The sequence below is a fragment of the Canis lupus genome, chromosome 7 (genome assembly GCF_011100685.1).
Source record: "Canis lupus familiaris isolate Mischka breed German Shepherd chromosome 7, alternate assembly UU_Cfam_GSD_1.0, whole genome shotgun sequence".
Classification (NCBI taxonomy): Eukaryota; Metazoa; Chordata; class Mammalia; order Carnivora; family Canidae; genus Canis; species Canis lupus.
In genome coordinates, this window is record NC_049228.1 from 32958792 (window position 1) to 32983736 (window position 24945).

At 41.0% G+C, this 24945-nt stretch overlaps 3 protein-coding genes across 12 annotated transcripts in view; 1 reads left to right on the top strand and 2 right to left on the bottom strand.

Moving 5' to 3' along the window:
• The window catches only part of OPN3 (opsin 3), a 49456-nt gene extending 33698 nt beyond the window's left edge, over nt 1-15758 (bottom strand). For 2 of the 3 annotated variants that reach the window (XR_005362180.1, XM_038542683.1), the window contains exon 1: nt 15356-15743. Coding sequence is in view for 2 of the 3 variants with exons in the window: in XM_038542683.1 (XP_038398611.1) it covers nt 15356-15728 (373 nt within the window). In the remaining variant the exon portion in view is untranslated. Of the gene's footprint in view, nt 1-11272; nt 11409-15355 lie in introns of those variants that run through there. The other variant, XM_038542684.1, reaches the window with a different exon arrangement.
• CHML (CHM like Rab escort protein) lies at nt 1829-11101 on the bottom strand. 4 transcript variants are annotated; one of them, XR_005362177.1, is made up of 4 exons: nt 8915-11101; nt 4537-4715; nt 4036-4139; nt 1829-1976 (listed from the first exon to the last, which is right to left on the bottom strand). XR_005362177.1 is itself a non-coding variant. In XM_038542682.1 (1 exon), the coding sequence occupies exon 1, from the start codon at nt 11070-11072 to the stop codon at nt 9117-9119; it is 1956 nt and encodes a 651-aa protein (XP_038398610.1). In that variant the 5' UTR covers nt 11073-11101; the 3' UTR covers nt 8334-9116. The 4 variants fall into 4 exon arrangements, 1 of the variants encoding a protein (XP_038398610.1); XR_005362178.1 differs by having other exon boundaries at nt 1830-1976; nt 4537-4712; XR_005362179.1 differs by lacking the exon at nt 4036-4139 and having other exon boundaries at nt 1830-1976.
• The window catches only part of WDR64 (WD repeat domain 64), a 144553-nt gene continuing 134848 nt past the window's right edge, over nt 15241-24945 (top strand). The window contains exons 1-2 of one of the 5 annotated variants that reach the window (XM_038542678.1): nt 15241-15435; nt 16670-16842. Coding sequence is in view for 2 of the 5 variants with exons in the window: in XM_038542681.1 (XP_038398609.1) it covers nt 23381-23525 (145 nt within the window). In the remaining 3 variants the exon portion in view is untranslated. Of the gene's footprint in view, nt 15436-16295; nt 16420-16669; nt 16843-23153; nt 23526-24945 lie in introns of those variants that run through there. The other 4 variants (XM_038542679.1, XM_038542681.1, XR_005362176.1 and 1 more) reach the window with 4 other exon arrangements.

Below are 24945 nucleotides of genomic sequence, written 5' to 3' on the forward strand. Positions count from 1 at the left end.
GAGGCTTAACAAGCCCATGTATACCCAGGAATTCTAGAAAAGGAATCTTCCCAGTCTGGGACTAACCCAGCGGCAGGAGTTACTACATCAAACCCAGCAGAGCGCCATATTTGCATTCCCAACATGTCCCTATCTACCAGCTCCTTCTCACATCCAATAGTGCTACAAGAAAGCAAGAGAAATCAGAAGACAGTTGAGAATCAATCCAATCAATCACTGAGTCATGATTTAATGTGCCTAGTCGTTCTCAACTCTGTCCTCTATCCTACCTGCTAGGATCCCAGTTCAGACTCAACATCTCTTGCTCAAATCTTTCAATAGCTGTCTGTCTGGTCTCCTTTCTACATTTTTGCCACTCTTGGATTCCCCCTCTATATATACCCAGATGTAGCCCATTTTCTTGTTTAATGACAAGAAATGCTATGCCAGTAGGACAAAGTCAAAATTTCCTTGCATTAATGTCCACAATAGCCAAATTGTGGAAGGAGCCTCGGTGTCCATCGGAAGATGAATGGATAAAGATGTGGTCTATGTATACAATGGAATTTTACTCAGCCATTAGAAATGACAAATACCCACCATTTGCTTCAATGTGGGTGGACCTGGAGGGTATTATGCTGAGTGAAATAAGTCAATCGGAAAAGGACAAACATTATATGGTTTCATTCATTTGGGGAATATAAAAATTAGTGAAAGGGAATAAAGGGAAAGGAGAGAAAATGAGTGAAAATATCAGTGAGGGTGACAAAACATGAGACACACCTAACTCTGGGAAATGAACAAGGGGTAGTGGAAGGGGAGGTGAGCAGGGGGTTGGGGTGACTGGGTGATGGGCACTGAGGGGGGCACTTGATGGGATGAGCACTGGGTATTATGCTATATGTTGGCAAATTGAACTCCAATAAAAAAAATTAAAAAAAAAACCTCCCTTGCATGAAAAATCCTCTAAGACCTTCCAGAACTACCTCTTGCCTCCTGATCACCTTGCACAACCAACCTTTTCCTTAAAACCTACTCCCAATTTTGGTTAAATGTGTTCCACTCATTCAAGTACTAATGCTGAAATTTTAGTCATTTTCAGCTCCTTTTTCTACTTATCCATAGCATTCATTTTCCAGGTCCTACATTTCTATGTCCACATTTTTCTCTGCCTGTTGCATTCTTACAACCTTGCTCTGCCCAGGCTATACCATTTCTTCCTCCTTCCCAGCCATTTGCAGCATCTTTGCACCCTCCCAGCTTCCCTTCACATGGCCAACATGTATGCTTTTAAACACAAGCCTCACCTAGAAAAACTTCAACAGCTCCTTTTTATCCACTTAATACAAGTCTCCTGGTATTTAAGACTATGATAATGAGTATGGTTCAACATGGCTGATGTGCTGGGCCCTACCCCTGTGCCCCAGCTCCCCACACCAGGCCACTGCTCTAGCTATGCAAACGACCTCAATGCCCCCATGCCTGTTTCTGCTCTTCTATGTAGAATGTTCTCCATTTTGGCCCATAGACATCCTACTCAACCTTAAGAGCCCCAGATTTTTCTTTCATGAAGGCTTCCTAGATTTCCCTAGTAAGACAAAATACTCTGTGCATCCACTGAAGTTGGTCTATATCACAAAAATGATCATGGCCTAATTAATGGAGTGCTTAATGTGCACCAATGTCAGCCCCAATGAAGTGGGAGTTCCACTACTTATCAGTTCTATATCTTTGATTTCTCATCTACATGTGGAACATCAATACCTGCCTCATCAATACCTATCTTAAAAATGAGATAATATGTATAAAGAAATTAAAACAGTTCCTGGCACATGAGCAGTTACTTGTACCTGGACTTGCTCTGAGCCCTCTCTGAAGACCCCACGTCACATCCCTGTCGCAGCATGTGGTTCTGGAGTCGAACTTCCTGGAACTGAGGCCCAGCTCTGTCACTTACCAGCTGTGTGTTTTTTTGTCTTCGCAGTATGTTTTCCCATCTGCAATACGAGGATAATGAGAACCTACCCAACTGGGCTAATATGAGGATTAAGTAAGATAAATACAGCAAACACTTAGAACAGTGCTTGGCATGAGGAGAGTCCTAGCTACACTTATTAAGTCTGCATTCCCAGAGTCTAGCACAGCAACCGGGGGACAATGTTCAAGAAATGCTGCATTGTACTGAACCTTATGTTTCTCTCTGCAGTGCAATTTATGTAAAGTTCTTCCCTGCATTAAGAATACTGACCCATCCCATCGTAATTTAGGTATCATCTATAGACAACCTCTGTTTATAAAATGTCCAGCTGCTACATTGTCTCATTGCTTGGTGAACCATTAGTGAGGATGATTGTGGGTACAACTCAATTATGGGTAGTTTATTTAGTCTTGGATTGGATTCTCTGAAACTCACAGGGTATTATTGTATACATGTAATTTGATTAATCTGCCTATAGCCTGTCAAGAGAAAGGTACCCCTCCAAAAGAAATGTATATTAAAATATGTTTACATTGATTTTGAGCTATATTTTTGCAATATATATAAAGATATCATCTAAAAAGATAACAAGGAAGTATTAACAAAAAAACACTAAAATAAACAAGACGTCATCCTCTCATTTCTAGAAATGCTTTGCAGTATTCTATTTCTGGATGTAATGAATTTTTTAAAAAACCCATGAAATATCTAATCTATACTGACAATTGGGGCAGGATGAGATACATTGCCTAATTCTCTGAATTTTATTTTGGAGTTTGAGTTATCATAAAGCTTCAGAAGGAAGTTACTGTTGATAATTGAGGGAGGCAGCATGTAGAGGAGCAGCCAAGACAGCAGTTCCTACCAACAATGACCCTGTTGAAGAAGCATGTATACTCAGATGTTGAGAAAAAAGGTAAAAGAAAGAAAAACAGATTCATTATAATTATTCAAAACTTTAATAACAAGTTTCTCAACCTTAGCACTATTGACATTTGGGGCTGGATAATTCTTTCTTGAGGGGTGCTGTCTTGTGCATTGTAGGATGTTCAGCAGCATCCCTGCCCTCTACACACTAGATGCTATTGGCACCCCTTGCTAGTTTTGTACTTTTCACAACCAAAAATGTCTCCAGACATTGTCAAAATTCTCCCAAAGGGAATGACTGCTTTGATGGGAAAAAATTAGTAAAAGTATTAGGTGGAAGATTTTACAGATTATTTAAATGTTCCCTATTTTTAAGTATTTAAAAAGAACCCGGGACCATGGTTCTGACATATATTGGCCCCACTGGTCCTCTGTGTGGAATGGGGTGATGAAGGTAAAGGGGTGACATGGAAAGATGTAGCACAGCAACTGGGGGACATCCTAAAGCTAAGGTGCCAGCTGGCCTTTCAACCAGCAAATCTGTAGAGCATGTAGAGTTACAGCACACTTAGACTTTGTTTTAAAGGAGATTATAATCTCATGACAAATGACTTCTAGTGTAGTTCACACCTGTTGCTTTTTCTGTTTAAGAAACACCTGGTTGATGTTTCAACAGAGGCCATTATAAAGAAAGGAACAGACAAACATACATCTCATTTCTTGTAGTACTTCACTGAAGTCATTTTGGGAAATTAAGTTAAATTAATTGCCTGAAGACAAGATTCCCTGGTCTTCCTTAGCAGGATACCCCCTGTCCCAGATTCTCTTTATAATGGTAATAGAGATGCTGAAATTGGGATAAAAACTTTAAAGTTACACATAATGATAAAATTAACTTTTAATGCTGAAAAAAAAAATACTTCCCCATACTGCATTAGTAATATTTGTTATTTTGAAGTATAAGGGATGAATAAATAAAGGAACAAATAAGTCTCAGACAATGGGGTACTCCAGGCAGGGCTTTAATCATATGCTAAGTAATAAAAAGAACTAGCAGTAATGTGCCCAATGATTCCTATTTCTTTAAAATTAGAATGTGCCTAAAGATTATCTCCCAACTGAACTACAAACAGGTATTTTATCTTCCTATCATACTTTATCAACCCTGTATTTCTGAAGCCGCTCATGGTTTCCTCTGATGATGTACGCACCTTTATTCATATTAGGTGTTCAGAGTGTGTCAGGGTTAAATACCTATTTAGCAACAGGAAAATGTCAGAATCATAGGACAGCAGCAGGAACCAGTAGACACTGCCTATAAAGAAATGAAGCTCTTGAAATAAATGCTGGGATAATGACATAGTCTGCTTTGATTTCGGGTATGACCTCAAATAATCAACTCCCTTTGCCCTCTCCCAAACCATTGAACCCACTTTAATCACACAAATCTTAATTTATAGGAAGAGTTTGCTATTTGTTGAAAAATACATGTACTCTAAAATTCTAGGAGCCACTTTTATTAAAAAGTAGTGGTTTCTGTGTGACACACTCATACATGCAACACACAGCTCTGCTGACACGGAGGCAACCTGGCAGTTACACTGCAATCCTCATCAGTGGATTTCCATACTTGCTAGGGGTGGTCCAGGTCACTCACTCAATTCCTCCAAGTCTTACCTCAAAAATGGGCATAAATACCTGTCCCTTCTTACCTGACATAGTGGTCCTGAGGTTCATGAAAGGAAATGTGGTTGTCAAGAGAAAAGGCATTGTTCCTACCAGTGCTGTGGCACAACTGCTCTCATAACATGCATGTTAGAGTCCAATTCTTTCAGCTCAGTCAGGGTCTTTGTTCATACCTTACAGAGAGCTGGCCGTACTGTGTCCCCTGCTGTTGAAATGTGAATACATTAGATTAAGAGAGTAAGAACTATACTAGACACAATGCCTCTTTATAATGAAGGTAAAACTGGCATAAAAATTTAAAAATCTTCCGAGGAAGGAAGTAAAACTCATCCTAATCAGAATTTCTTGGCCTTGGAACTTCACCTTCTGTTTCGTTTTGGTTTATTTACACTACTGACACCCTGAGCTCTCAGTGCCCTGGGTCCCTGGGATCCAATCTCTTGTACCTTCTCTTCATGTTTTCCCCCAAGCAACACAAAAACCCCCTCTGATTAATGTGAGAAACTTAATTAACTGAATGGCAGCTGAAATAGACTCCAGAAGGTACTGACCTTTTAACTCTTACGCTATTTGTTTCTGACTGCAGTACAAGCCTTGGACACCCTTGAAAGGAAGGCTGTGCATCTCAAATCAGATTTGTTTCTTTTTCTTTTGGGGGAAGGGCATGGTGGTAGTTATAGTAGGGAGTATAAGGGATGGAAAACATCTTATATTCTCATTAAGGTAAAAAGGCATGTTCGTTCTCCAACAGAATGGTTCTCAGGTACAGAACTTACTCGTTTTCTCTCTTTTGAATTCTTAGAATGTCAATTCATAACTCACAGTTGATCTTCAACTGATATTTGAATTCAGTCACCTTGCTTCAGACCTGTCAGGCTGACAGGAAGAAAGGTCTCCTCAGACCTGAGATCTGTCTTTAGCTGGTCTCCCTGAGAACACTCCTCAGAGGCTTGGCTATGTCTATGAATCCAAATCCATCATTTCCTTGGCCTCCAAGACTACCAAATGATGACTGTATTCCTGGGTTTGGGGCCATACTTTTTAATTAGTATGTAATATTTTCATACTGATGTCCTAGGATGCCTTAATACTATTTCTATAAACCCACTGATTCTGGGTTTTCCATTTTTTTTAAAAGTGGCTGTCACAATCTACCTTATTTCTTAATGCTGGGCAACTGAGAAAAGATACAAGATATAAAATCCATCTTAACCAAGAAGTCCTTTCCATCAAAAGTTGTGAAATTTTCTGTCCACATTTTTGGAGATTACCTTTTGAAATTAAATTTTCTAAAATACTATTTTTTAATTTGAAGAATCTTGTTTCCAAAAAGTAACTTTCTCACCAATTCAAGTAATCACTTTGCCAATTATTCTTTTATTTGTATTATACACATCAAATTTTACAGAAAAAAAGAACCCCTTATTGTTAAACTCTAATTACATGTTTTCTTCTGATTCTTTTCAATGTAGACACCTAAATTTTTACACAAATATAATCAGTACATAAAATGTTTTAACACTTTTTAATCTCATTTAACATTTTTCATACAATTTCACATATATCAATATCATTTAATGACTACGTAACAATCTACAACAGCAATACCAATACATCATAATTTACTTATCCATTTCCCAATTACTAGACTTTTTAAAAACCCGTATGAATGGAGTTGCTAAAAGTATCTTTGTTCATGTAGCTTATTTTCTCTTCTAAATATTTTCCTGGGTGTATGCTGCTCAAAATGACTTCATCTAGCCAAAAAATAAACTGGTTACAAAGCTCCTGTTATATTCATCTAAATAGTTCTTTTAAAAATTACTAAAATAATATTGCTGGTAGAAACACATGAGCTTTAAAATGTTAATAGCATAAACTACGTCAAAGTTGTTACAATTTGTATTTTTAATACTAGTAAACCTGAATATCATTTCAAGAATTGACTTTTATTTGTATCTTCTCATGTGTACTCTATCCTTTCTTAAATTTGCTTCATAAAGAGTAGAAACTTTATGGTTTTGCATCTCCTTTTAAAAAAAATATTAAGCACATTATCCATGTAGAATGCAAGTAGCTTTTTTAAATCCAGTCTCTTCTTTTTTTATCTTTTTCCTATTTAGTGTCCAATTTTCATTTTTCTTTAGTTGATTTCACCTTCCTTGCCAATATTTTTCACTGCCATAAAGCTCCTTTAGTAATACTGGGATGAGAATTGTAGTATTTTTATTTTTATCTTTAAAATCAACATTTTAATTCATACAGAATGAATTATCTTATCACATGTAAAGTGGGCCTAGTTCTTTTTTTCATACGGACATCCAGTTAGTCTTTCCACCCGGTAGTTATCACATAATTATTTCTTTCCAACTGGTTTATTAGTCTTAAGCTTCCTACATAGCATAGTATATTTAAAAAGGTTACTTTAGGATTTAAAGGGCAAGACTCTCATTTTTTTCCTAAGTTAAAAAGATAAATCTATCTTTCCTTGCCTATTTTCTTGATTTGCCACAATTCTGTCAAATTATATAAAATATCAGTGGGAATGTTAAGCAGAAGTGTAGTAAATCTACCTATTAATGTCACCTAGTGGCATTCCTTTGGATATGATTTCAAACACATTACATAACAATCTTCACAAAAATTCTATTTCAAATATCATTTGTTTTACAGATGGTGCAATTATTTTGATAGGTTCAAATCTTAGGATATAACCAATAAAACCACTTTGCCATTTTAAAAAAATGCGTAAATATTAATACCAAGTCATGACTTCTCTATTTTCAATAAGCTGTAAATTACTTAAATCTTGGTTTCATTTTCCTCACATATAGAAGAGCAACAAAAGACTATTCATAGCTTATTTTGGCCTAGTAACATCTGTGTATTTTTAGAACATGTTGTTCAGATTAAAAGATAGGTTATTAAAAAGCATTAGTTAAAATTTAGCCAAATTCTGCTTTCCGTGAGCTCCTTACCTCTAAAGTGTATTTATTTTTAATTAATCCTAATCTTCACATTTCCTGATCTGAGAATAAGCTGAAAGACTGGAGTCTGTCTACTCTGCTTCACTGGCAACACTGCATGAACTTTCATAAGCAGCACCTGCATTCTTCTAACAGTTAATGTTAGCGGAAGGACTTCAAAACTTGGATCCCAATGTTGGCTCTTCTACATATCAGACCCTGGACAATTATTAACACTCATCTTTACTCTTTACCTCTTCTTTAAAAATGTATTCAATACTATCAGCCTCAAAGCGTGGTTGAGAAACTGTAACTAGAAAGCAAAAGTGCCTAGCACATAGTAAATGCTCTCTTCCAGAACAAAAATTAGCTCTGGAGGGCTCCCTTCTATAGGATTACCATTCTGAGGAACGGAAAACAGGAGACTGAAGGGGGCATTTTACCTCTTCTGACAACTCCACTGAAGTACAACAGTTTTGACTTCTGCTGGTTCTGGAAAAAAAGGGTTTTGTTCTCTAGATAACAGCTGAGAGGCAGAAGTGATCACAGAGGCAGTTACCTCACTAGTTTTGAGGTGGGACAAAAGGGAGGGGACATGGTTAAATCCTCCTTTGATTGACTACTACCCCTTATAGTCGGTGCTGTAATTAAAGTGGTAGCACCAACAAGGTGATATAACTCACACTAAGAAACCTTGGGAAATCTATGGATGGCTTTGAAAAGCCATTGGTATCCCAGGTTAGAAATGCCTCACTCCATTTCTTCTTAGGAATTTCAAAACAGCCAACCTGAGGTACCTTTTCTATATATATATATATATATATATATATATATATATATATATTTTTTTTTTTTTTTTTTTCTCTTGACCTGAATTAGTTGTTGGAAGTTCTTTTCTTTTAGGTGCCAGCACAAGGCTCTGCAGGAATTTTCTGAAGTATTAAACCAGAACTAACCTTACCCTTAGATTTCCTTTGGGACAAACTTTCCAAGAATGAGCTCTTCAATGACTAGATGAACTGTCCAACACTTTTTGTAATACAGAAGACTGGTGGTGTCACTGCCCTGCTGCTTGTAAGGGTCAAGTAGGGGAACTGAACTGCACAATGTGTTGTAAACACTACACCTTCACAAATAAAGGATCATGCAAAGCTAATCTTTTAACACTTGGCACTTGCATAAGTTGCTATTGCTACCACCATGTCTGTACATTTGTATTATATACAAAAGACCCACATAATTTATTCTGTGTGTTTAACTATTCAGACATGGTAGCAACTGTAATAATTACAAAAATAACTAAACTATTCCTTAGATATTATTGTTTTTATAGACTAATAAATCTGAAGATCATTAGCAGACATGTATTACCTCCCAGTACGCACAGTTGCTAATTTGGAACCCACACTTATATACTCAATACTAAAATAGAGCTAACCTTGTCCAATAATCAATCAATCAGTTGCTGATAAGTTAACAAGATCCCGTGACTGAATGTCTCAAATAGAAGTAAAGACAACATCTGCATAGCATTCATCATATAACCAATTCTTATTAATCACATAGGAAATGGTTCTTTAAATGAAAATATTCTGATGTCAGGATGAAGGCCCAAAAGAGCATTTCCAGCTTGCTCCTTTCTAGTTTTGAAGGTGGTTCTCTGGGCTTTCTGGGTTTTTATTTTCCTCAGAGGAGTCTGGTTTGGCCATGATTATATTATTGGTTCCAAGAGCCTCAGGTTGCTTATCATCACCATCAAAGATTATATCTTCTGGATTTGGAGGTGGGGGGCAGAAGTCTTCATTGGGAAAGATCTCCTGGAAAAGTGTTTCAGCTTGCTTGACTGCGTGCTCATTTCCCAGTCCGCAGTCAGGCCCAGAGCAGACATAAACATTGGAAGGTAAGCCATTGTATGAGCTTCTGCTGATTCCCGAGGAATCTCTCATATTAAAATAAAGAGCCCACAAGAGTCTTGGCTTTGTGAGTTCTTCCTTGTCTATTTCTGTTTCAGTATATGGGGTGAATAATTTCTTCACTACTGACTCTAAGTCTTCTCTTGCTGTTTTAGAAGATGAACAGGTCAGATGTACCAGATAGGTGTCTTTCATGCATGTCATGGTTGAAGAACATAATTCAGTGACACGAACAGCACATGTTCCTGATTCCATTGGAGGCACTATCAAAATGGAAATTTGCTGATCTGAATCTGCCTTCTTGAGTATAGACTGATCTGTAATGAGCACTGCCCTGGAGATCTGCTTATATTGCACATTTGAGCATGTTTCCTCAGAAAGGTAACTATCCTCCACAATAAAATATTTAGCATTTATTCTTTGATCTAAGTGATCTATAATTGCTTTACATCTTCCAGATTCTTTGTCAACTATAAGGCATTGAACTTTATGGCGAAGACAATAGATTCCACCAAAAACTGCACACATCCTGCAGAAACACTGGGGAATTTCTCCTTGGCCATACAAGGGAAATAAAAAGGGAGTGTTGCCAAACCGTCCAAGACACCGAAGGAAGTTTTTAGTTGCTTTAAGGCCATCTATTGTGGTGCAAGAGGACTCTGTCATTGCAATTGAGTGCAGCACAAAATGTTGGAGGTTGGGGGTTAATTTTTTAGTTTTTAAGTAATCTGAAAATGAGCAATGCACAAAAGCTTGGTATTGATCAGGATGTTGTTCATAGTCTAAACAAAATGTAAGAAATTTCATCAGTATCCTCTTTTCAACCATAGTGAGTTCTTTGCTATTAAAGACATCTGCTCTGGAACAAGGCACCTGTTCTACTTTTCCCTCGCGAAATGCAAGAATCCTAGTGACGTTTTTAAATTCTGCATAACGACTAACATTTGATTTGATTAAAAGATCGATTAGCAATCCTTGAGAATACAGCAGCTTTGATACCAAATCAATATTAAATCTCCTGCCTTCTTTAACTATTTGAGAGTAAGTAATCCTATTTCTCTTTGGTTGATCAGTGTTATCTTCCTCTATAGGTTTGTTTTCATCTTTATCTCCACCTGAAGCTGTGTTTATACAGGTTTTATCTCCACAACATTTTTCTTCTGCCAAGATGTCCTCTACATCAGTTACTTCCAGTGAAATCTCTTCATCACTTTTTGGAGTGTCTTTGGCATGCGTTTCAGAGCTAGTAACATGTAATGAGTTTGTTTCTTCGGACAAGCACACAGAATCCAGAGGTTTAGATGTTACTGCGGAAGGATTTTTCTGCAGAGCACTGATCTCTTCAATATTGTCATCCATATCCTGACTGGCATAACAGAAAACTTCTATGTGTTCAATGGTTTCATCCTTCTTGCGAAGAGCAATGGCTTCTTCTGTTTCATGCACCAGGCCTTGCCATGAAGCAGTGCTTTCTTCTGCATTGTCACCGTTTTGCTGATGCTCCTTTAACCAGGAGAGCAATCCCGAAAAGCTGAAACTTGCCCAGTTTCCTCCATAGTAACTTCTTGAATCAAGATGAAGAACTCTCTGACCACTTCTTGAACATGCAGCTGCCAGGATGGATTCAGGTAGACCTGTCCCTATTATGACCACATCGAACTCTGTGGGAAGACTGTCCGCCATTCTGGGAGATAAAGGGTCTGGTGACAACCGTCGATAAAAGAAATGTATGTGAGTCAAGGCTGAGGGCTCAGCGGAGGTGTGAATATGCTGTAATAAAATCTCTCCTTGTGATACTCCAGTTCATCCCAGAAGTCCTGAGGTTGCAGGTCCTAACTGTTTAACAGTTACCCTTTCTTAATATTGTTTTCCTTATAAGTCAGTAGCATAAAAATAGGTAAGGTATATCTAATCACATCTGAGAACACTAAAACGGATGTGTGGTTTTCATTCCTGCATTTCATCTTAGCAGTAAATGTCAAAATGCATCACACATGCATTTGTGACTGGAACTCTTCTCTGAAAGAAGAAAATTCAAGAAAGAATACAGTTGTAAACAATATTAAGAGAAAAATAATTTCATGCAACAGCAATTACAATTACTCCATTGGAGTCTGACTTGTTATCAAGACATAAGCCTCTAGGAAAGCAAGTCATTAAATGCTTTCTTACATATTTTCTAATTTCTCAAAAATGGACAAAAGAGATTTACCCCCAAAAACACGCAATAATGAGGAAGGGACATCATGATGTCCCATTAAGCAAAGGATTTCCATAATATAATTCTGTAACTTTTGCTTTTAATAAAATATTTGAACAAACTATACAGAACTGTGAGCTTAGACTGTAAGAAATGTGTGGTTCCGCCGTGTTTATGGAAACAGACTACATACTATGTGCACATTGTCATGATGAGGAATATTTCTGCAGCCAATTTAGCCTGTGGGTGATTTTAGAACAGTTGAATGAAAGATATTTCCATGCCACAACCACCCTTAGGATCTCGTGGTAGCATCATGAGACCATTTCAACTGAATTAACCAGCCAGATTATTGCAAAAGGATTAATTCATTAAAACAACTGGCATTTCGAGATATTTAGGTGCAAACAGGTCTACTGAAGGAAAATAGGCATTTTTAACAAATCTTCATATGAATGTACATATGCACATGTATTTTTTTTAGGTTTAAGTTAAAACAGAAAATTCCTACCTTTGTAAATTAAAATATCTTAACATAAAAAATACCTACTTCTAAAATCCAAGAGAAAAAAAAAATCCAAGAGAACATAGGGTGACTTGCATTTTGCCAGACTCTGGCTCTATGACCTTGAATCTCTGTATCCCAAGATAAAGGCCTGTCTCAACATCCTCTGCTAAGATTAACACGTTCTTTGCTGTTTTTTGAAGGGATAGGAGGTAGCAGTGTAGAAAGGCTCTCCTGTTAACTTCTGGCATAATACTGGTCATATACCACACACACAACATTTGCGTGGCACTAGGGGCGGCTAGAGGTGCAACAGATAAAGGGGAAGGGGGCTTGAAAGGCATACTCACCTGAAAGTCTTTAGGCTAAAGCACTATACACAGCAAGTGAAGGGCGCCTATCAGCTGTCATTGTGCAGTTAAGAGGGAGAGTTCTTGGAACTCTATTTTTCCCTATTATCACACTTGCTGAAATCTAGATCAGTACTACCTGGGCCTGTCTAGGGTAAGATGATGAATTAGCCTGGACATCTGTAAAACCATTCAAATGAAAGTTGGATTAAATTGACTGGCTCCCTGAACAAACTGACTGGTCAGCTTAAGTGAAATGGCCATCTTAAAAGTCCTGTCTAGTCAAAGCCTCAGCCTCAAGAATATCAGAGATTCTACTTGTTTTCAGCATTCCCTGAAAAACCAGGAATTGAGCACTGAATGAGGCAGTTGCCTGGCCTCCCCATACACATATGTAAGTATGTCTGCATTACTTATCCTGCCTTCTTCTAGCAGGGTGTGCGGAGGAAGACAGAACCCAGGAAGGTATACAAAGAAATGTAACCGCAGCATGGGTTTATTCTTGGCTTAGGAGATAGAGCAAAGGATATAAACCGTAAGTGCAAAAACCAGGCACCTTCTAACCTACAGATGTCGAGTCCTCAAAATACTAAGCACATAGGACAGAACAATCTTAACACTTAGCTCACTCTTCCATACAAGAGGTAACAAAACTGAACAAAACTGATAGCAAGAGAGATTAAGTGACTGGGAAAGTCCACACAGCAGGTTAGCCAGGTGATGGAGTAGAACCCACTCTCATGTCATCAGACCAGTGCGCTTCCCACCTGATGGGCAGCCTCTCCAGGAACCTCTGGAACAAGCAGCCTCTTTGAAATTTTCAAATTTCATCCTCCTTCAACACTTCACGGTTGGCTAGTTCTTGTTCAGGGATAACTACAGGGGAAGCATCTTCCCTTTCTTCAACTATAACCCTTATCTGGAAGCACAATCCTTGGAATTTACTTCAGGCAAAGAAATTCTTAATCTTGGCTAAGCACTTTTCAGTTCCTTCATAATCCCGCTACTGACTTGTTTCCCAGGACTTAAACAAAGTCTTTGAACCTCTTACCCCAGAGTTTCCACCTCTAATTTAAAAACAGGGATAAAGTCATGGTTGAAAGCAGTAACTATATGCCCAGAGAAATAGAGAAACAGAGCAATTGTCAGGCAAAACACTGTGTGGTGAGCATTTCTAGCAGTCTTGGAAATCCCTTCGGACTAGGATGGGACTGAGCAGGGAGGAATGAAGGAGGAGGAAGCAATGGAAGGAGACACAGCAGCAGAATGAGGTCACAGAGGCAAAGATGAGGAAGAGGGTGAATGCTGGTCCTAATAAAGAAGTCAACATACCCTTGTTTTTAAACCCCCAGGCACAGAGTCCAAATAGAAACAGAACTGCCCAGCACAGAAAAAGCACTTCTTGGAAATACCAACTTTCACTTCTGTGATCAAACACTTGTTGCCCACCCCAGGGAGCATTACTGAGGACACTTCAGGTCTAAGCTTCAATCACCCTCCGTAAATGAAAACTTAGCCCTGCCTTAAACATTGCCTGACAGGTATTTTAAATTAATGTAGATAGAGTATAAGCACATAGCCGTCTATATCACCACCTACATACACTTAGAAACCCCACCCAGTTTCAAATCTTTGTATAAACAAAATTCTCAGATTGCTTACTGGGGGGGGGGGGGGGGAGTAGTATTAGAATATTAGAATCAATGAGTCAATCAAATAAAGGAAACCATGATTTCTAGGACATTTTTTCTTTCCTTCAAAATACCAAGAATGAATTATAACAAATATCATCATATTTGGGTTTGCCACAACATATGAGGTTGGTAAGACAACTTCCGATAATGCTACATAGGTTTTGTTCTCAAATACGTGCTAAGATAAAAGCAGTAATAAATTAACATTACATTTCAGGATTATTTTTTTCAAGGAACTTTAAGACCTGAGAAATACACATCCCTATTTCACATCTTGTGCAAATTAAATTCCTGGAACACGCACAGAAAGCTAATTCCCAAGCTTAGAAAAAAAAAAAAAATCACGCTTTCAATGATACATTGAGTGGATCATCCTTCAAAATGTCAAGTCTCAGTGAGACTTGAACCTTCTACAGGATCAGGACTATTTTGAAACAAATTTTCAATTAACAAACAAGTTCTACTTTAATGAAATCTCCTGGCTGCAGAGCTAATTATCTGACCATCTAGGGTGGGATTTTCTGCTGTCATCTCACCTTAGATTTCGGGTGTGCTGGAACCACTGAGGAGGAAAATACAGTAAAAAACGGCTTAGAGGCCACATGCCGATTTGCACTCTTGAGACCTGAATGAAGCGCTTTCACTTCCTAGGAAGCATTCAAAGCATTCAAATGAGCAAAATTAAAGAAAACAAAATTACACACTGCCACTCTGCCACATTTCTACTTCTCATTTTAGGACAACAAACAGTATCGAATTAGATCTCTTCGCATCACCCTCTCCAGCTTTCATGAGTTAGTCACTCTTTTCCTTGAATCTGTTGACTCTACAGCCCCTCGTTTCTTTCATCAAAGTGTAAAGCCGCTTGTTTCGTGCCCTGTCGAACTGTATCCGGGGATGAAAACAGAAATGAGATGAACTGGACAGCGGATGGAGGGCGACGGGCAGGACCTGGGCCGAAGCCGGGCTGGGGGTCCAGGGGGGGCCGCGGGGAGAGGAGTGGCCCCAGGGGCGGGGGCGACGGCAGGGGCAGTCGGAGGGAGGCAGGCCAGGCAGCGCGGGGTGGACGAGGGCGGGGGAGGGCCGGGGAGGGCCGGGGAGGCCGCCCGCCGAGGAGCAGGAGCGCAGCGGGACGGGCGGCGGGGGACGCGCAGGGAGGGCGGCGCTGCAGGGAACGCCAAGTTTCCGGGGAACGCTTCCCCCCCGGCCCGACTCACCGAAGAGGCTGCTGCTAAACCCGTCCCACACGCAGCCCACGGAGTCCCAGACCCAGCCGTTCCTCAGACAGGACACGAAGGTAAAGGTGACCCCGAAGAGGGACACCAGCAGGTCGCTGAGGCTGAGGTTGACCAGCAGGAGGTGGGTGGGGGTGCGGAGCCGCTGGAACTTAGAGTAGAGGACGAGCACCAGCAGGTTGTTGCCGACGCCCAGCAGCCCGACGGAGCCGAGCAGCAGCGCCAGGCGCTCGTAGGTGCCGGGGCTGAAGAGCGGCGCGGGGCTCAGCGTCCCCGCCGGTCCCGGTCCCTCGGCGCCCGCGGCCCCGCCGCCCTCCCAGTGGCCCTGGCCGCCGCTGCGGTTCCCCGAGTACATGGCCCGGCGCCGGCGCGCTCGGCGGAAGAGGCGCTCAGCCTCCCGCGACGCCCGCGGCGCGCTCCGCACTGGGTGGGGCTCCGGCTCGGCAGCCCTCTCGGGCCATTGTGCGCGCCAAGACCGCGACGCGTCGCCCGGGCCCGCCCTCCCCCGCCCCTTCCGCCCGCCGCGCCCCGTAGCCCCGCCCCCTCCCCCGCGCGCCGCGTTCCCGCCGCTCCCCCCACCCCAGCGCCCCCTCGTAGCCCCGCCCCCTCCGCCCTGGGCGCCCCCGTAGCCCCGCCCCTCCGCCCTGGGCCCCCCCGTAGCCCCGCCCCCTCCCCCGCGCGCCGCGTTCCCGCCGCTCCCCCCACCCCAGCGCCCCCCGTAGCCCCGCCCCCGTAGCCCTGGGCGCCCCCGTAGCCCCGCCCCCTCCCCCGCGCGCCGCGTTCCCGCCGCTCCCCCCACCCCAGCGCCCCTCGTAGCCCCGCCCCCTCCGCCCTGGGCACCCCCTGTAGCCCCGCCCCTTCCCCCGCGCGCCGCGTTCCCGCCGCTCCCCCGACCCCGGCCGCCGCTCCCCGGGGGCTTTCCAGCCCCTCCCGCTGGCGCGTCTACGGTTTTGCTCGCTCCTCCGGCCCCAGACTCTCCAGAGCCCTGTACCCCTGCCCGGGCGTGTGTCCGCGCGCGTGGACGCGCGTCGAGCCGGCGGAGAGAAGTCAGTCGGGAGGCAAACCAACCGCAGTGGCTCCCCGCACCCCATCTCCCTGCACCCAGCGGGAAAGCATCAGGCCCGCGCACCCGTTCACTCACGTTGTGCATTCACTCATTTATTGACATTTCTGAGCGCCTGCACTAACACGTGCTAAGGAGAGGGGGAGGGAGGGCCTGCCATGTTGGGCCCCTCAGCTTCCCAGGAGGCTGTAACCGTCCGCGGCCCCGCACAGCGCCTCTCGCATCTCACACAGGTAACGCAGGTGAGCCCAGGCCGACCCGAGGCTGCCAACCTTGACCTTCCCGTCGGGCTCCAGGGTAGCGGTGCATCTGTCCTCTTACTGCGGCCTGCCAAAGCCCTTCGCTGGCAGTGGCTGCCCAGGCAGTGCCCTCAAAGCTTCAACCTAAATCTAGCAGGTATAGAGAGGTAGGTGCTATATTTAGAACAGCACACATTTTCCGCTAGGCCTTTTCCCCAGTAGTGATGAAAATATAGTACAATTCAAATATAGATTGTGAACGTGATCAGTCTGCAAGGGCCGCACTGCTGTCCCTGCCCGGCCCCTAACAAGGTCCCAAAGGAGGACCACAGTCCCGAGCCAGACCTGAAGGAAGCTCTGGAAGTGGTGACTAACACTGTGTGGAAGGGCAAAGGAATTGTCCTTTACAAGGATGTTTGTCCCTTTCACCTCTGTTCGAAAGACCAACAGAGCATGACTAGCTTCACTGAACCCGCATTCTAAATTCCCTGGACCTAGAGAATCAAATGGGGCGGGGTGATCTCTCCACCCTGGGACATTGAGCAATAGCTGAAGGGCAGTGTGTTCTGCCCTCAAAACCTTGATTTGTCTCTAAAGATTCCAGTCTGGATTTGTCATCTATGAGACTATTTAACCCATCCAGACCTTTAAAAAATTCATATGATTTTCTGTTTTAGATGTATGCGACCATTTAACAAGTTCTGTATGTTTTTTACTGTGCTTTCATCACACTTCCTGCCCAGTCTACAGTAAGTTCTCAATAGTCATTGAATGAATAAAGGAGAACTCAGTATATTGTCTCCAAAGTTTGCTTGCTTGCTTTTTTTTTTTTTTCTTTCTTTCTTTCATCGGTGCTAACTCCCTGCCCTCACAAAGCTTACATTCTGGTTGTGTTGGAACAGCAGACAATAATCAAATAAGTATGTATGCAGGGTGTCAAGTGCTGTGCCATCAAGAAAAATAAGGCAGAGAAAGGATATGGGGGAGAGAGGGAAAAGGGTTATTTTATACAAGTGGTTATGGATAGCCATGCAGAGTTCTGCAGGCACAGAGAACATGTACTGGGTTGGGACTGTGCTTAGCATATTAGAGAAAAAACATGAAAACCAATATGGTGGTAGCAGAAGGGGAATTAAGAAATGAGGGCAGAAAGGTGGGTGAGCCATGACTGGGCAGATCATGCAAGGCCATGGCCATTTTAATAAAAAGACTTTGGCTTTTAAAAAGTCCAGAGTAACAGCTATGGGAGAGGAATAATAGTAGGGGGAAAAAAAGAGGAGTAAGAGGCTTTTGGCAAATGTGTAAGAATTCTGGTAGAGTCATTTTTACAAAATTATTAACTGTTAAAGGTATTTATTATACTTGAGAGAAATAGGCACTATTACCACAAATATAATTGAAATTACTAATAATGGTATATATATTTTTTATATATTTTCAGAATAATGATAAGATGATGGCAAAATACTGCAACTTAAAAAGAAAGTGCAATACTGGCATCAGGACAGACATATAGTCCAACAGAACAGAATCGTCAAATATAAACCTTCATGCACATGATCAATTGATTTTTGATAAGGAGAGTCTTTCCAATACAGGGTGCTAGGAAACCTGGATGTCCACCTGAAAAAAAAAAATGAAGTTTAACCCTTCTCTTATACCATATAGAAAAATTAACTCAAAAAGGATCAACAGCTAAATTTAAGCACTGAAACTATAGAACTTTTAGAAAAAAATACAGGAAAAGAGTCTTCATTACATTGGATTTGGCAATAATTTCTGGGATATGACACCAAAAGCACAGATAACAAAAGAAAAAATAAATAAATTGAACTCCAACAAAATTTAAAATTTTTGTGCATCAAGGGACAGTAGTATCATGAGAGTGAAATGATAACTCATACAATATTACAAATCATAGCTCTGTAAAAGATTAGTATCTGTAATATAAAAAGAACTCCTACAACTCAACAGTAACAACAAAAAACCCCCAAGGACCCAATTTAAAAAACGGGCAAAAGACAAATAGACATTTCTACAAAGATATACAAATGGCCGATAAGCACATGAAAAGAGGTTCAACATCATCAGTCATAAGGGAAATGCAAATCAAAGCTACAATGAAATATCACTTCATGCAGACTAGGATGGCTATCCTCAAAAACTAAACTCTAAACCAAAAAAAAAAAAAAAAGGAAAATAATAAGTGTTGGCAAGGATGTGGAGAAATTATAACCCTGGTGTGCTCCTGCTGCTGAGAATGCAAGATGGTAGTGTAGCCACTATGGAAACAGTATGACAGTTTCTCAAAAAGTTAAACTTAGAAGTATTATATGATCCAGTGATTCCACTCATATATATGTGTGTATAGATATAGATCTCCCAAAGAATTGAAAGCAGGAACTTGAATAGATATTTGTACACCAATGCTTATAGTACCCAAAACGTGAAAATAACTTAAATGCCCATCATCAGATAAATGGATGAATAAAATGTGGCATACAATGGAATATTCAATCATAGAAAGGAATGAAATTCTAGTATGTTATGACATGGATAAACCTGGAAAACATTATGCTAAGTGAAATAAGCCAAACACAAAAGGACAAGTGTGTGATTCAACTTATGTGAGGTACCTAGCATAGGCAAATTCATGGACACAGAATTATGGCTGCCAGAGGCTGAGATAGGAGGAACTGGGAGTTAGTGGTTAAGATCACAGAGCTTCAACTTGAGATGATGCAGAAGTTCTAGAAATGGTCAGTGGTGATGGTTGCATAACATTGTAAATGTACTTAATGCCACAGAATTGTACACTTTTATGTTACATATATTTTGTTTTATATTTTACCACAATAAATAAGTATATGCAAATTGTGCCTGCATCTAACAGAGTAGGAAAACATATGTAATCAGTTTTTTGAGCAAGGTGGACTCAGCATGTATAAGCAGAAAGTAACTTTACTCTCTATCCCATTACTGATTTCAAATGTCTTCTCTGCACCTGTTCTTTAACTGCCTTTGAATGGCATTTTATCAAGTCCCAAGGCCTTACTAGTGACTTTCAATTAATATAACATCCTGAACGTTATAATATTGAAACATCAAAACTCATAGAAAACTCATTTGTCCACCCTCCTAAAACAGAGCCAGCTTCAGGCCTGGAGAACTTCAGATGTTAGGTGTGGAGGGGACAACAAGTTTAGCTGCTCCCATTCCCTAAATCTACTACCTTTAGATGCTACTCTGGGCCCCTTTGGGATTTGAAGCAAAAATCCTCCCTGATTGGTAAAGTTGTCCTCTAATGTTGGGACCCTCTCATTATAGCAGATTTTAAGTACTGTCTTCTAGGATGATTTGTGGGTTCTTTTGAAGACCTGAGGTCACAGAGATCTTTCTCTCACAAGTTCCTTGACAGGGGCAATGCTTTTATCAGCTGGCTGCTTGCACCTCCCTCTAACACCTTACTTAAGGCCCCCAGACCCTGCAGGCAGTCGTCTTCAGTAGGGGCCCTCAGAGTCTAGCATCTGGCCCTCTGGAAATGTATGAATACTTATCCCACCAATTTTCGAATGTGGACTATGGTGGAGAATTGGCTGGCCACAGTCTCTCCCCTCCAGTGTCCACTGTGTGGAAAGAAGTTGAGAAAAGTCACAGCCCCTTGACTACTCTGAAAATTCCAAGGAAGTGCTAATTAGTGCTCTCCTCAACCTCCCAAGACACTGCCTTCTCTTCAGTAGTTTGAAGTGGAGAATAAGGTACTACCTGCAGAACTGGTTTCCCAGAATCTCTGTGCCTCCTCCTGTATGGGCCATGCTGCCCTATCTTTTAGACTGGGGGGAGTTCTTCAATCGTATTGTAGGGACATCTCCCAAGGCTTCAGGGATCCCTTTTAATATCCTGCTCACTGAAGTATTAAATCATCCGGGTCCCTCTATTTCAAGCAAGTCCTTTGTAAGGTACAAGGGGTCGGTGAGGGGGGAATGGAGACAGGTTTTAGCTGTCGTTTTTGCATGGGAACACTGATAATCCCCAGCCTTCTGCATCAGGCACATGTCACCTGATAAGTAACTTCGACCCTTATATAATTGAGTAAACTTCCAAAGACTGGGATGCATACATCTCCCCTCTCTCTAAACTTTGTCCCTGGTAGGAAGGAAATCCCTACAGAAAAATCTTGCCAAATGTATCTGTACCTTTTCCTGCCTTACAAAACATTTAGTGAATGTAATTGAATTTAAAAAGAGAGAGAGAATCTGGGGTGGTTCTGAATGTCAATTCTCCTGGTGCATATAGCTCCTCAGATATGTAGCAATCAGCTTAATGTATAAACTGTGTACATATCCACACTCTCCTTCCCCAAAATGCATATATTTGTTTAAAAATGAAATCTCATTTACAACCTTGCTCTTAAAAGCAGAGTGTGAGTGACCATGGAGTTGGGAAAGAGTAAATACTTAAGTTTCTTAAAAGAACTGGTTAGTGAAGTCATGATTTATATATAATCAGGATAAATCAGAATAACTCAATGAAGATGTCACTCTCTGGGGTGAAATAGCATTCTCAGCTCATGCATGTGGCAGGGCACAGGGGAAATAAAAACAAGTTATGTACAAAGGATCAGGGATTGAATAGCTTATGATTAGCAGCAGAAGCTGATCCGAAAAGACTTCTTGTAACAACAGGAGAAGCAAAAAGACAATGAAATAGTATCTTCAGAATATTAAACGAAAGCGATTTCCAACCTAGAATTCTAAACCCAACCAAATAGCAATCAAATGCAAAAGAAGATTAAGAATGTTTTCAAACATGCAAGGTATTTCAAAAATTTATCTTCCAGGCACTACTTCTGGATGTAAGCCACCAAAATGCAGGAATAAGTCATGGAAAAGAAAGGCAAAGGACATAATAGGGAGGATAAGAGAATTCCCAAAATGATGGCAAAGGGGGATAGCAGCTATGTCCTGACACACAGATGGCATCAGCCCAGGCTGCAGGAATGTGACTCAAGAGACAGGCACGTAGAAGAATGAAATCAGGATGCCTTCTTTTGTATCATCTTTTTATACTAGCTCAGGGAAACCATTTCACCTATTTTTTTTTCCATTTCACCTATTTTTTAATAAACTTTATTTTTTCAAGTTTATTTATTTTTTAGTAATCTGTACATCTGATATAGGGCTTGAACTCATGACCCTGAGATCAAGAGTCACATGTTCTTCCAACTGAGCCAGCGAGGTGCCCCTTTAGAACAGTTTGAGATTTACAGAAAAACAGAATGTAATGCAGACAATTCCCATATACCTTCTCACTCGGTTTCTCTTCTTTTTTTTTAAAGGTTTAATTAATTTATTTAACACAGAAAGAGAAAATGCAAGCAGGGGGAGCAGCAGAAGGAGAGGGAGAAGCAGGCTCCCGGCTGAACAGGGAGCCCAACTCAAGGGCTCCATTCCAGGACCCCGGGGTCATGACCTGAGTGGAAAGCAGATGTTTGACTGAGCCACCCAGTGGCCCCTACCCAGTTTCTCTTAACATCTTACATTAGTTTGGTTTATTTGTTACAACTAATGAATGAATATTTATACTTTGCTCTTCACTTAAAGCCCACACACAATAAATCAGATTGCATTAATTTTTACCTAATGTCTTTTTCTGTTCCTGGTCCCAACCAGGATACCACATTACATTGAGTAATCAAATCTCCTTAGTGTTCTCCTGGCTTCTCAGGCATTCCTCATTTCTCACAACCTTGATAGTTTGAGAAGTACTGGTCAGGGTTTTTTGTTTGTTTGTTTATTGAAGTATAGTTGACAAAAATGTCATATTAGTTTCAGGTGTACATCATGGTGACTGGACAATTCTATACATTACTCTGTACTCACCATAATAAGTATAGTATCATTTGTCACCACCCTACGTCATTACAAAATTAATGACTATATTCCCTATACTGTATTCAACTAATAACGTCTTGAAGAACTTTTCTCTCACTCAAAAACTATTCCTTCCCCATCCCTGCCTCACTTTATTATTTTAATTGAAGATCAGTTCATAAAGGAAGAAGAAACTTTTTTATTCCCTACTACCTCTAAAAAACCTTTTTGAGGACAGAAATGACAAATGCTGAAATACAGACTTTCATCTTTAGGAGCTTGTGATTCAATATCCAGTACAGCTGCAGGAATGAGTGTCAACTTGACTCTCCTCATCATCTTGAGGAAGGCAAATGGTTTGAGGTGGGAGGAGATACAGGAGAGAGAAAGTAATGCCCAGTTTCCTTCCCTGGCCTTTACCAATTTTACTTCCCTCTCAGGGTGTATACACACACACACATCACTTACACAGTTTGTGGGGAAAGAAAACTCAATGCACACCTTCTGAAGGAAGGGGAGGTTACAGAGATATTATGATGCAATGAGGACCATATGAAAGACACTGGTAACATTATGAGGTCAGGATTTTTACTGAAATGCTTGCCTATATGAAATGCATTAGACTAAACCAAGGTTCCTCTCTGCTAATGGCAACTCTCCTACTGACAACTCTGACTTCCTCCCCACAGTATGAGATTTTAAGAACAAAGGAATGAGAGCTGGGACAAACATTGAGACAGCAGGGAAGCACTGTGACAGCTGGAAGATTTTTCAAGTTGGCAAATTAGTGCTATTTCTTTCTATACAGAAATAGCAGATTCCCTATGTCCCCATGGATATCATGGAGGAAAAGCGCTTAAGCATTGCACTTCAGATTACCAATTTCAGGACAGCTTTGACGGAGTTTGAAATATTGGTTGAACGTGTAGCAGCCCAGAAAAGAGATGAAAGAGCAGGCCTGTTTATCCAAAAAGAAGGTAAGATCAGTAATGAAGGGCAGACCAGTTGGGTGTGTTGATTAGAACCGTGAAATGTTTCAATCCATCAAAGAGAAGCAACATAGCTTAATAGCAAAGACATCAAATGAGGGACCGGAGTTCTGACTCTGTCTCTAAATAGCTAAGTGGTTCTGGGGAAGCTTTGTTCACTTCTCTCAACCTTAATTGTCTCACAAATGTAAAATTAAAAGATTGGATTAAGTGACATCTTAGGGCTCTTCCATGGGATCTACATCTGATGGCTTGCTGTTGACCTGGGACTCTCAAAAGTACACAATAACCATTAGCAAGCCATGGAAGCCACCTTGCCATCTCTTAACAGTATTGTGAGACCATAAAGACTTTCATAAATAGGACAAAGTTTTTTTCTGACATTTTGCTTCACTGTCTGGGCCTCTCCTCATGTCTCTAGGCTGGAATGATTTTGAACATGCCATGGTAAGGGGAATGAGGTAGGCAGTGGTCTGCCAGGGATATTAACAGCAGAAATATCAACACAGAATGGAGTACACCACCAGGGTCAGGGCTCAAGCGGACAGCTTCAGGGCATTGAGGACAGCAGTGACAAATAAGGCTTACCAGCAGAATAAAAGACTAATGAAACAAAGCCTGCTGTTCTAAGAAAAAGAGCAGAGCCCATATAGCTGCAAAGAGGTCGGCAGGGCCAGCCTCTTAATGTGCCAGACTGTAGAGCCACAAATGAGTAAAATGGTTGACTTTGGATGTTCAAACACAAGCTGGTATTATTTGACTAGTGTTTAAGAATTTATAAATCATTTTTAAAAAAAGAATTTACAAATCACCTTAATATAATTTAATTGATTCTGTTGACTATTCTAATGGACAAACATTACTATCATTGCTATTACTCCCATTTTATTTGTTAAAAGATGGCAGGTACAGGTAAAATATCTGCCAGAATCACTCAACCTCTATGTGTTAGAGCTAAGACTCGGAGCTTCGAGATGTGCTTTTTAGATGAGTGTGAACTTGGCTGGGCTTTCCAAACCACCAGACAGAACTTTTCTTTTTCCTCAGTCAGCCTGTTTACCTGTCTCTATAATTTATTTTCCAAACTTTTACCACCCTCTGGATCTCAGCTTCTCTCAGCCAGGCTTCCAGCATCATAAGAAAAAGCAAGACCAAAAGACAAGAATTCCCTCAAAATCCCCTTCCTCTACTTCTGAGTTTCCACAAAGCAGCACCTGTCATTTTATCCATCCGTCCTCCTGTCTAAGGCTATCACTTTGGTGCAACAACTTCAAAGTCTGCTTTCCATTCGCTTTGTCCTCTCAAACTAAAATATACCCAAATGTCCTGACCTTGACTTTCTCTTCCCTATAACCTACGACCATATGCCTTTCCATGCTTCTCCACTAAATCTCCCCACAGCATCACC

Coding starts and splice junctions, on each gene's coding strand:
- CHML (XM_038542682.1), bottom strand. CDS start 11,072: ATGGCGGACAGTCTTCCCACAGAGTTCGATGTGGTCATAATAGGGACA.